General features: G+C 40.0%; 1 protein-coding gene across 3 annotated transcripts in view; it reads right to left on the bottom strand.

Moving 5' to 3' along the window:
- Positions 1–1,305: 1,305 nt before the first annotated feature.
- Positions 1,306–13,203, bottom strand: part of lmo3 (LIM domain only 3) — a 59,699-nt gene continuing 47,801 nt past the window's right edge. For all 3 annotated transcript variants that reach the window (XM_070992202.1, XM_070992203.1, XM_070992201.1), the window contains exon 4: positions 1,306–6,092. In XM_070992202.1, coding sequence (XP_070848303.1) covers positions 5,987–6,092 — 106 coding nt within the window. In that variant the 3' untranslated portion in view covers positions 1,306–5,986. The remainder of the gene's footprint in view (positions 6,093–13,203) is intronic.

The following is a 13,203-nucleotide window of genomic DNA, read 5'->3' as shown; positions in this document are numbered from 1 at the left end:
GTGTCTACTATGTTGCAGACTGACCAATCACTGAACCTTGAATGTATACAGTATATGGGTAAATGGTAAATGGGTAAAGTCTTCTTGACCTCTCCTTGGCTAGCAAAAGGCATTCCATGTTCGATTAGGCTTGTGAAAAATCATACAAACACCACCTTCATTCATCTGAATATGTTGTAATGGATCAGCTGACCGTTACATTGTGTTGCCTCATCCCTATGACACTAGACAACATGGCGGTAATTATGCCACATTATCAGCATCAAGATTCCAGGGTTAACGTCTGACTCCAGAACAGTTGAGCCATAATAATACCTGGCTCATGCTTGCCATTAGTGAGAATTCTCCCTATGGTTGCCACACTTTCTTTTCATTTGACTGGGCTGTAATCTTGATCTACTCTGTGTTTTCATCTACTAAGGGCCTTTCAACAGCTTGAACCTAATCAAAGAGTTTCTCTCTCTTCTTTGTGTCTTTGGATAAAGAAATTCAATTAGCTTAATTGGCCTCGGATATTATGCTCTGTAATGTGATGTAAGCATTGGTGTCGACAAACTTCACAGGGCACTTTAGAAGCACCTCGCTAATTAGAACAATAACTTTAATCCAAATGTTTTACCTCGACATTCCAGATTATTCTAAATTGAAATCCAAGTAATTAGTTGAAACAACCCACGAGGTGATGGCTGGCGCCGTGTCTTGAAAGCTACTGACGGCAAAGTATAAATGAAGCATTGGTTTTTTTCTCTTGTTCCAAGTTTGACACATGACAGTACCACAATAGTAAATCCACTTTTTCCTCTGACAAGATGAAAGCCTATTGTGTTTTTAGAGCTGAACAAAAGATGGATTTGAAAAATGTGTGAAGATCTCATTTGAATGGGAAATTTCAACTCTGCAACCGAGGCTCGTCACTCTCTTCACTCTGAGGTTTTGTAAGCTCCCTTTCATTGGAACAAAACTGAAAAGGGCATTTTGCAAACAGCAGAGACAACAAACTGAGGAAATGATTGCACTTTAGATCAATCATAAATCATAGGCTGCAACATGCTCTGCTGGTTAGGGTAATGGACAGGGAACAGGCTCTTTCTGGCAGCTGGTTTGCATCTAATGCTGTGCCCTTGAGCTAGATACTTAACCTTAGTTGCTTCAGCAAACACAGTGACATGTATATGGATATGTATATAATGGATATGTAAACTATGAAAGTGTAAAGTTTCTTAAGTTATAAATCTCATTCTGACAACTATTGAAATAACAGTTACCCCTATAAGAATGAAAGAAAAAAGACACCACACTCACTGGTAACACAATAAAACTGTATTACATTTGTGCTTAAAATTATTACAATTACAGTATTTACAAGCGTTGTCCTAAAAATAAACATCTCATGCTGGATGACACATAAAAAGAAACCGTTGTGCAATAGCAAGCAAAAATGAACATTTCTTTAATGTCAGTATCACGACAGTTCATGTCATACTCGTGAAATTGAATCTATAGTATTCGTGTACATGGACACAAATTTTCCATTTTTTTCACAACACGACTTTCAGACTAATGTATTTCAATTGGAGTTATGTTTTGTCCCTGCACCGCTGTTCTTTGAGTGAATTAAACACTACATTTATGAACTGCGCTGGAGTCGCATGGAGGTAGTCGGGGTGGATGTCAGCCATACAATGGACTGTGACACCAGAATCCAGAGTTCATGTCATGTGGTTAGGTTTAGGCAACAAAAGCACTTTGCTTAAGATTAGGGAAATATTGATTTTGGTTAAATGTTAATAAAAAATTAGTTCATCATATAGTTTTACACAAATAGGATTTGTGTACATGAATGTGAATTTTAAAAGTCAGGCAGAACATCATGAAAAAATGGAAAATTCAGGCCTGTGTACATGAGCTAATAGACTGAATTTTGTGACAATTTCACAAACTGCTGTAATACTGGATTGTTTATGTACACCCACAATTTACAAATTAAATAAGGGTTTCTTTCTTTTCCAGCAAAGAAATGTTGCTGAGCATTATTGCGTATGCTCAGGTGCTGATATTTCATCCTGAAAATCAAAGATTTGTTTTCTTCTCTGCAGAAAGGAACATTAACTTCTCTGCAGAAGGAAGCCATTGTGACCAAGCTGACCAGGTCTTAAGGTGACTGAACCCAAAGCTTTGTTGAAAAAGACACAGCCATCCTCTACATAAGTCAAACGGTGATTGAGAAATCATTGCTTGGATTCAAGTATCAGCATGTCAAACTATGCCAAATTTTGGACAACAAGTGATACACTGAATGCTTATCAAATAAATAGTATACAAAAGGTAACCAACCCCCACCATCCCAACTGATCCATAAAACCCTACAACTGCTACAACAACCTGCCTCTACGAGAATTTCCCCTCATTTCAATTTGACCACTCGCCACCTTGGAAATATAAGTTTTATCTGTGTTCCAAGCAATGTCACAATTCTACCAGATTTGTAATTGTGGTCAAATACAGATAATAACCTAGTTCAAAGAATTCACTTACTGCTTGGAATTAAAGGTTCGATCTTTCAAAAAATGAGAAGAAGCAATGAGTTTCAAGGAACACAAACAATTTGCTCATAATTAATTTTCAAACATGACAATAGTGTTCTAATAGGTTGAATGTAATGCTTTTACCAACATTTTTAGGACATTTACTTCTTGTTTTGGGAGGAATATTTTCACGTCAAGAATGCATTGCAGGCTAAGTATAAAGGTCAGTGCCAAATATTTGGTCCAGTGCCGAGGTCAATTTTTTGTAGGTAAATACAATGTTTGTTTAGTTCATCTACCATTGGAACTATGCCGTCAAGTAAGTGCAGTAGGTCAGTATAAAAGCAGTATTAGGTTTCGTTTTATGTCAGAAATGTTGACTCAATTAAAATGTAAGCTATTTAATGACATAAGGCTTCATTTTTATAAAATGTAAGACTTTAAGATGTTTTAAAGAACTGCAAGAAGACATACTTTGTCAAACATTGTCTCAAGTCATTGCAAGTCAGATCAAAGATTTTATTGATGTCTTCTAAAGGACAGTAGTACAAAAAGCCGGGCAAGATCTGTTTTTTGGTCATTTTAGGTCCTGTTGAGGAGTTAGCTAGCTATCACGCTACCTAATTAATGCTGGTATCCAGCTCAATACAAACACACAGGATGGAAAAAGGTCAAAACTTAACCTCCACCTTACGACATTGCCTGTGAGTGAAATAAAGGAACTTCAAAAACACAAACCTATGGTTTCGTGTTTGCCTCTTAATGTTTGCATTAGCTGCCAACTAACAGGAAGCTAGCATTAGCTGGCTAGCACGGTAGCTAAAAATGACAATAATGTCATTAACATCTAAAACTATCAAAAAAACTAAAAAATTACAATTTAACTTGCCTTGCATTTGAACAGCTGTTCTTCATCAAACCATCAATAAAATCCTCGATCTTGACCATCTCCTGTCTTCTTGTCCTGCTGTCACTGAACAGTGCAGCCATGTGACAAAGAAGCAGAATCTGATTGGTCCTCTTATAGAACCAAATACGAGTTTGATTGAATAGAATGAATTTGTTTTCTTCATAAAGAGTCCAAAAAAAGCATACAACTTAAAATATTACCTTACGTAATGTTCAGAAGCTGACACTGAATCACAGACAGGATATGTGAATAATGCAATTTTGACAAAAATATCAGATAAACTTATAAATCCAAGGTGATGCAGTGTGAAAACAAGTTTTTAATAAATAGAAAGACTGTCCCCAACAAAAATACCATCCTTCACAAGAACAAGGCTGCAGTCATAGTCCAAACCTGGGCTGCCCAAACACTATTGAAAGTAGCTCTGATGGAATGCATTTCAGGTATGGAAGTGACCCTTGTCACCTCATGAGAGACAGTCTTGCACACCCAGAAGTTTGTCTACAGGCATAAAATCTGATCCATAACATTTAGTGGTACTTTAATTGATCCGTCTGGCCACTAGGGGGTGGTAGTGCAAGATGAAAACATCTGACATACTGTATTATCCTGGAAACCAAAGTTGTTGCCTAATGTGTTAGCAACCAGTTGTAACATCCAGCAGACATAGAGCAACATTAGCATCTCATTGGTCTGATTTAGTCTCCACCAACTCCAGTGAAAAATATCTGGCTCTTTAGCTGCTAAATATTTTCTTCACCAATTTATTTACTTTGCTGTTTGGTGCTGAACAGTCAAGAGGCTGAAAAACTCAGAGCTGAAAGTCACATAATGATTCTCTGTGGCTTCATCACTACCAGAGATGCCTTTCACATTAACAGTAGTCCTTTTATCCATATTTAATATAAAGACAAATACTAATTTGTGCAGCTTTGAAGCATTCAAAAGCTGATTACTTTGACCAGAAAAGATCTTTTCATTGACTTCAAAACAGCCAATGGTATTTTTACACTTACTCTGAAATGGTGATTCCAAACCTAAGACCCACAGCATGGGACACTAGTTTTCAAGAGTCAACAGCACAGTGGCTCAGTGGTCTTCTAGTGACTTAGTGGTCTCAAATATGTTTTTTATAGTGTGTGCAAGAATCAATCCATCGAGAAAAAAAGCATTGATTATTTCACAAACTCTGATTACTTGACTATTAAACAATGCAGCTGTGTGTAAGCATGTTGATACTCTTATGATCAATTTAGGAATCTTTACATTATGAAAGGACTCTATGGACCAGACCAAGCCTTGTGAGACTGCAAGACTGAGGTCTTCAACCTGAAGAGGGATCCACATGCTCACACCCTCACACACACACGCACGCACGCACGCACGCACGCACGCACGCACGCACGCACGCACACACACACACACACACACAATTGTACTTCTATGCTTGCGAGGACACTCAATGATATAATGCATTCCCTAAGCTCTTACCCTAACTTAACCATCACAACTAAATGCCAAACCCCAATGCCTACCCTATGCCCTTTGAAGGTCTGTCTGAAAGTGGGGAATGGCGAAAGTGTCCTCACTTTCCAAAAATGTCCTCACAGGGTCTAAAACTCAAATTGGTTCTCACAAAGATAGCTGTAGAAGTACACACGCACATACACTCAAACACACCTAATTAGGGTACTGTTGGAGACATTACATAGACTTGCAGTAACTTCCTGGAGACTTACTCTATCCCTACCCCTCACAGCTACTTTCCTACCCCTAACCCTAACCTTAGCAAACTTAACCTAACGCTAAACTTAACAACTGAACCAAAAATAGCTGTTTTCCAATTGGTGGAACAGCTTTTGACCCAATTACACCAGATATCCCCAATTAACAGGTCTTGAGTTTGAAATGTGTCCCCAAAAGTAACCTAAGTCATACCTTCACATTCACACACAGACATCCGTCGCAACAAATCAGTCATCAGCATTATTTTTGATGCTCTTCAGTTACATTCACTGTGTTTTTAATCTGATATACAGTAAAAAGGTCTTTATCTCAAAATTACATTGATTGACAATACTTCAGTGTATTTTAGATTCAAGTACAAGTTGTTGGACTGTGAAGTCAGGTGGAAACACTGTCTGTCCTTGTCTGGTAAGGTGAGACAAGATTGCTTTTGGGTAATTTTTTTTTCTTCCAACAACCAGGATCAGCAGTTGGTTAGAAATTGCTCTGAGGCAGGCGTTTGTTGGCCAGGAGGAAAGAGGCAGCATCCGTAAGTCACAAACAAAGAAATGGACAAACTTTTTTTTTCATACTTGTAGTTTGTTGTAGGCTTCCAGGGCCTTTTCCTGCCACACTGGCGGTCTCTATGGCTATTCTGTACAGCAGTGTGTCCCCCTCCCAGGGAGGCTTGCTTAGTTATGTACATGTGGGGGACGGGAGCTGGACAGGAGGCAATAGTGCTTTTTCTTGTGTGATTACAAGCTCTCCTTCAGTCTCTCTCTTTCTCCCACTCCTCCTCTTCCTCCTCCTTGTTGGTCTACGAGGGTCAGCGGACCTGGGGAGCATAGCCCTCCTTCATCAGCCCCTCCTCGTAGTCTGTCTGGCACAGGATCATGTTGTTCTTCAGGAAAAACTTGTCTCCCACACAAAACCTACACCACACAAAGAGACAGAGGAGGGGAGGGGTTTACATAAGCATCAAAGCAAGAATCTCATCATTAGTACTAAGCTGTAGGCTAGCAGGCCTAGCCAGATGCAGCACTAGCTTCCTGACTATCGTGCCGCCCCCACCCATGTGCAGACGAGGAGTTCTCCTCTAGGAAACAGTCAGCTCAATTACAAGGGGGGATGGGGGATATGCGGGGCTTAAGGGTTGGGGGTTGGTTTGAGTGGAAGGGGGCTCTGGTATATATGAATGGAATTATATCTGTTTCAGGCAGGGGTTCCTTTCCACCTGCAGCTGGGGTGGGTGGGCGGGGGAGGGGGGTGTTGCACAGTTACGCTTGACCTTTCAGCACAGCACCAAGTGGAGATTATGTTGAATACATAAGGGCAGTAACTCTTGCTGTATTGTCCTGAGGGCCGCTTATCTCCCTCAATGTGCTGGTTGGACAAGGTCGGCAAGCAGCGGTGCCAGTGTTTACCAGGGGGGAGGTTGAGCTGGTGTGATGGGATGGGGACAGTGAGTCTTGCCTCCTTTAACTTCCCTGGATGTTAAGACTACTGAGTTCGGTGCTGGAAGCTGCACAGGGTGGATGGAACTCAGGAGGCACCTGATGAGCTTGGGCTGTTTGCAGCATTTATTCAGGGCTGCAGGGCAGATTGAGAGCATGATTTGTTACATCCATTTGGGACCAATTAGTAGGATTCAAATACACCGTAGGTATTGGCACAAACTACCACAAAGTGTGAGAATGATGTGTTTCTGGAAATAAAACCAAATGTTTTGAGGAAGCGCTGGATGAAATGAGCATTCTAGTCTGTCAGTCACCCGTAGAGTATGTAAAGTAAGTGATTCCAAGCTGATCTTAAGTATACCATCCTGTCAAACTTCCCAGTGCTGTAGGAAATGAATCAAGTACCCTTGATTACTCCTCCTTGGAAGCTTTGTTCAAGGAAAATCAAGAGCATCCTATCAGGAAGTACTTTTAAAGCTACGCTTATTAATGCCCAGACCACATATGAAAGAGACAGCAAGGCAGACTTTGTACATAAAATCAGCTCAGTCATAGCTGACGTGTTTTCTCCAAACTTGCTACTTACTCGCCCCCATCAACTTTTCACCCTAGCATTATGTTATCATCTCAAAAATATTTTTTGTCAAAACTAACTAACTAAAAGAATCACCACTCAAAAGCCACCCAATGTAATTTGTGTGTAGCTGTAGAATATAAACTCCATCTCAGGTCATTAAAAGGCCAACATTTCCAGACACAGTGCTTAAGACATGACCTTGGTATTCTCAATGTTAGAGACAGCCCTGAGGAGGGAACAGCTAAATGACACACATATGGCATTAGACTGGAATGAATTTAAAGGAATGGTGTAGAAAGTCTATTTCTCTCATTGCCCTGTGATAGTGTTGGCAGGGAACTTGTGCTGTACATATACCACAGGTGAATGCCAGCATAAGGAGCAGCTGCTTCTGTATAAACAGAGATGAATTATAAAATTGGATTGGAGTTCTGATTGGAGCTTACCAAACTAGACTTGTATCCATGCAGCTGGGCAGAGCTGTGTTTCATATAATGGTGTCATCCACTCTTATAAAAATGCCCTGCCTATCTCCCACTTTAACTGCATCTGCCTTTTTTTACATGTTCTTTCTACTACTAGCACTGTGTCTCCCTCTCTTCTTCCTCTTGGTCCTCCTCCCAGCTCTTATCCCTGCCCTCCACTTATTTCACACGGCCAAATTGTTTCTGCTCGGTTAAATGTCAACAGCATATGTGACATCTGTGCACCAATTATGATGAGGATATTGCACTGGGCCCGTCACAGGCGTGTCGAATAAAGGACCATGTGTTGCCCTGGTATTTGCACTTTCTTAAAAACAACAGAAGAGTCTGTGTAGCTCTTTCTATTAGATAATGCTGATATATTGGTTTTCTGCCACTGAACTTCAAATAAATCATTAGATATCAGCTAGTTTGTATTGGTCATTACTGATAAAATAAAAAGGATATGGTTTTACTGTATTAGCTTCCACAGTATGTCTATAAAACCTGCAATGAAGCCTGATTCATCCTGATTTGATGAGATGATCACCCTATTCAAACTTCAGCCTCGCTTTCAGTGGAAAATTATAGTATTTCATGGCGGAGACCTTTCTTCTCTGACACCAACACATGTGGAGGAAATACTGAAATATTCAGATCATCTAACAAACCCTAAGTATACAAATACAGTTCATTTAAACAAAATATCTGCTGTCAACTAATGAAAGGAAAACTCATCATGAAGTGTTTGTTCCACTATGAGCGTCAACATAGTTTTGATTATGTGTAGCCTTAGAAATTGAAGTATTTGTGTTCAATTTCTAGATTTATATAGAGTTATAATGTTTTGCAATGTCCTGAAGACTCATTAGCAACTAACATTTTTGTCCTGCCAACAACGTCATCTTCAGTTAACATGGAAGCTGAAGCCAGGAATCAAGGATTATCAAAATATGTCAATTTAAAGGTGATTGGTCATTTCTGTAAGTAGACTTGCAACAACCTGCACAGCTGAAAATCATGCAATTCAGATTTCAGCTGTGCTCATTTTTCTGCATCGATGGAGATATTTTCCTGGATCTGGCAAAGGAGGGTGACATTCCCATTTTTACTCCCATCTGCTTGACTGACTGAAAGTGTGTGCCATTATTCCCAATTGTAACCCACCTCTATTATGTTGCAATGACGGCAGACTTTTCACCCACAGTGCGGTTATTCGAAACATGTACTATGCAGTTTGCCCTTTAAACCTTTTAGACGTTGTCATATGAACTAGTTCATTTAAAGTATCCTGCTGTCTTATCATGCTGCTCCAAAATCTGAAATTGGTATTCAGTTTGGTTGAGATCTGGTGACTGTCAAGACCACAGCATATGGTTCACTTCATATGTACACTCATCAAAGCATTCAGTAAGCCATGTACCCTGTATGGAAGCATCTGTTTTCATTATTTTGTTTCTCCACTTCTTCAGGTTCAGGTTTTTCCCTTTGTGTTGTCACCCACCTGTACCTATAACACATGCACTGAGTGTGAGCTCAGTACTCATCTTGGGATCTAGCTGGTGCTCGACTGATATTAAAGGGCTCCCTGAACATCAAATCCGTTATTATAAGTATAGTATTTATATAGCTGTATTCATGTCATCGTGTGCAATCATATTATGGTTTCTAACCTTACAGTCAGCTGCTGTCTTCCTCTCTTGCTGTAATGCCTTCACTTTCTTCCCTCCATCTTCCTTCCTTTACTTAGAGGTGACTGTGACTAATGAGTCTTTAGAGACCTCTTGTTGTAGGAGTAAGAGAAAGAATGGCTTCCACAGGCACACACTTTAAAGATGTATTGCGATGCCAGCAATTTGCCTCGGAGGCCTGTGTTAACTAGAGTATTCACTTTCCACTCAAATGAAGAAACAGGGAGATTGTCAAAGAGAGAAAATAGTCTCAACTGCACCAAATCTAATTACTGTTAGGATGCATACAGGTTCAGCAACACTTGGCCCTATGACACTGATGCTTAATTGTAACAGCATGTTGTAAATCTTCTCTGGCAGATTGCTGCTGGGCAATCAGACAGCAGCCGCACAAGGACATGCTACGGAGTTTTTCTTCAGGGAATACAATGTAGAGAAAATAATTTCACATCTGGAAAGGAGGATATTGACATTTTCTATTTATTTTGTCTCTATCTTTGGTACTAAATGTTCACTTTGGTGGTTTTTAAATTTCTCTGGTCTTTTATTTTTTCTTTCTCCATCTGTGATGCTCAGCACTCACAGATGTCAGGATTCTGTACTGTACCACTGAAAAATCAATTGGTAATCGAACAATGTGGCCATAAATGGAGGAAGCCATGATATTAGCTATGCTGCACCAACTAATTTAACCCATAAGAACCCGGACCCATTTCTCCTTCAAGGAAAATTATGGGGGATTGAATTGAATCAGTTAAATTAACTAAGCAGATCATAATATTTTTTCTTCTTCTGACATATGTCACATTAGGTTTTCCGTGACAATTTTAAGGTTAAAGGCCCAATGTGACATATATGTCACAATGATATTTATCTGATTTGTTTTATATCAAGTTGTTCAAGAAACGTGTTCACAACAGGTTAAATGTATTAAAGGACATGTTTTGCAAGCATTAGAATTCTTAAATGGCTTGAATCTTACCTTTAGCAACAAAAAACAAGCTTTTGAAATTTAGCTAGTTCTGTCACATGTGTTAACCTGGCACACAGACATCTTGGAAATGTTGTTATGGGAACACAAAATCACATGACCTGTCACATGACCAATCAGGATGTTCAGTATGTGTCACTTAGGGACTCCATGAGTTAAAGCCAAGGATAAAGCTGTATGAGGAACTTTCCAGGACATTTAAAGGACTTGTGACACCTGTGTCACCGTGGGTTCTTTTGGGTTAATATGACCCTGCTCTGCCTGAATGTAAACTCCACAAAAGGAATGCATCATTTGCGGTGAGACAGAGGTGGATGTTCTGATGATTGATCTCACAGTCTGTATCTCACTGAAGGCACCCTGTCTCCAGCAGTGGGTAGTTTGGACTAGCTAAGTTATCTGTAGTCAAAAACACTGGCATGTTCTCTATTTTCTTGACATTTTTTGACTGTTATTGGAAGAATACGAGTTTGATTGCAGTGAAGTTAAGGAGCCGACACTGCTAATTTTTTTTCATATGGTAAACTTTGGCAGGTTGAGGCTTAATTGACATATTACTTAAAAATTACATGTGAATTTGAACATGACTAAATGGCATTACACAAAACTTAGTAACATCCATCATGCTTTTTGAGGCTTGTTTTGAATGTTTTAGAAATAATGAAGAATTTTTTATTGATGAGTTTTCTGTCTAAGCCTAAATAATGTTCTTTAAGAGGAGAGGTTTCACTGATCAACTGTTAGCCTACTTACTCCAGCTGCCCTGTGTCACCATGGCACTCGGCCGGGTTTGGGGAAAGTCCTTTTAACTTCTTCATGAGTAGCTCTGTGAGTAACATTGTTTTGTTCAGCATTTTAAGCTATTAACATGATTTCAATCAGATTCTGTAAGCAAGTCCTGCTTCACAGTGGGAGTATTACTCTCATTTCTTGTCTCCTACACTCTTTAAGCATAATGATGGTGAGACGTTCCTGTTGGAGTCTACTGCCTTCAGGGAGATGTGGTCCCAAGCTTGGGTGGATGCTGGACTGAAGAACCCACCTCATCAGTGTGCTGAAGGTGGGTTATTCAGTTCATCCATCACTCTGGCAGATGCCTAGCCCAATTTACTAATTCCACTTTGTGAACTGAACTGCACTTTAACTTTACTCGACGGGCTGCTGTAACTGAGTACAGTTTAGCTAACAATCAAAATTTTAAAAAAGATAATATAAAATAAGCTTTCATGTGTAGGGCTGGCCTGCCCTGACAAAATGTATCTAGATAAGATAACAATATCATTTGGGATAGAAATGGATGTTAAATGTTGATGTGGAATATTTTTTTATGTATACAACAATGTGTGTGTGTGTGTGTGTGTGTGTGTGTGTGTGTGTGTGTGTGTGTGTGTGTGTGTGTGTGTGTGTGTGAGGGTGTGTCATTGCTCTTATACTATTCTAAATATATTATTATATATTATTTAGTAAATAAGACATATTTTGAATTTTCTCTTTGGCTTAAAATGAATGATAAAGAACTGGACTCAACCTAATTTGTTATTTCCAACTATTAGCATTCAAATCGATTTCACTCAAACAAATGAGTTTCTTTGGTATCAATTAGGCTAATCAAACTCTTTAATGCAATCACGTGTCTCCAATTTTCTGAATAAAGTCAACTTGTTTCAATTAACAGTGTATGTTTAACCACCTTTTTCATGATGATGCATGATTAAATTTTGTTGTGCCACTTTCTGGTGTCACCAGGCATTGAGCTGTGCACCGTTCACTGCCTCACATTTCACATCCACATTTCTCACCAAAATTTGAAAAGCAACGATTGGACAAGCCTTTGTCATTCCAAAGGTTCTTCCAATTGCAGCCGCCTTTTGCATCCCTTGAAATAGACAGCCTGTAAAATGGGACTCAAAACCAAACTGGTGACATGTAGATTATTAGCCAATCCATCATGACAAGTTCAGTCTTGTAATGCTGATCCTTGAAGAAAGTGGCCTGTGATGGTACACATCTAGGGTAAGAATGTTCAAAATGTATGAACTGGCTATTGGTTGAAACACTATTCCATCATCTCCAGCAGTGGAGAAAAACTGACATTTATTTGAATAAAATTTGTCATTTTGCTTTAAATTGTGATTTTTTTTTTCTCCTCCAATAGGCCAGGATTAGGTAGTGAAATTGTGTTCTCAAGTACGCTGGCTGCACAGGCTCTGAGTTCTCAACACCAATCATACACAAAGTGACAACTGTGTCCCTTATTGGCTATTAGGCCCCTGTCTAACAAGCCTAACCCATGACATACAAGGCACCAGTGGCTGAGCTAAGCTGTGCTGAACCCAAGTGGTGTCAGTCGCTCCTTCCAAAGCTCCAGTATGGAGCATCCTCCCTTATCAGCGCTGACCTTCCCCTGCATTGTCACCCATCGGGCTCCCCTCTACTCTAACCTTCCTCCAGCCTCCCTAGACTGTGGCCTCCAGCTCATCAGGGGGAAATTGGGCCAGCACTGGCTAGATGATGAGGCTGGACGACAGCCTCATCGATTAGCTGTCCCCCAGGGCTGATCTGTGGCTAACTGCTTGCTGGATGGAGTCTCATATCTCCGTTCTTATTCTCAACACCCCTAACCTCACCAACACCCCCTCTCTCCTCAGAACCAGCCCCACATCCCTTTGGCACTGAGACCACAGTGGAGCTTCCTTTCCCCAGCTCAGGTAGGGAAAATAACAGGTCTGGCTAGTGGGAAGGTCACGATGGTAGATTTATGTCCAGTCTAACAGAGTAAGGCCACATTGGGTGCAGACATGAGCAATCAGAACCAATGTAGGATCCTATATTTTCACTGATAGACCAGGGACAGGAGCTATTC

The sequence above is a fragment of the Chaetodon trifascialis genome, chromosome 22 (assembly GCF_039877785.1).
Source record: "Chaetodon trifascialis isolate fChaTrf1 chromosome 22, fChaTrf1.hap1, whole genome shotgun sequence".
Taxonomy (NCBI): domain Eukaryota; kingdom Metazoa; phylum Chordata; class Actinopteri; order Chaetodontiformes; family Chaetodontidae; genus Chaetodon; species Chaetodon trifascialis.
Note: the sequence above shows the minus strand (reverse complement) of the source record. Positions and strands in the feature narration are given on the sequence as shown.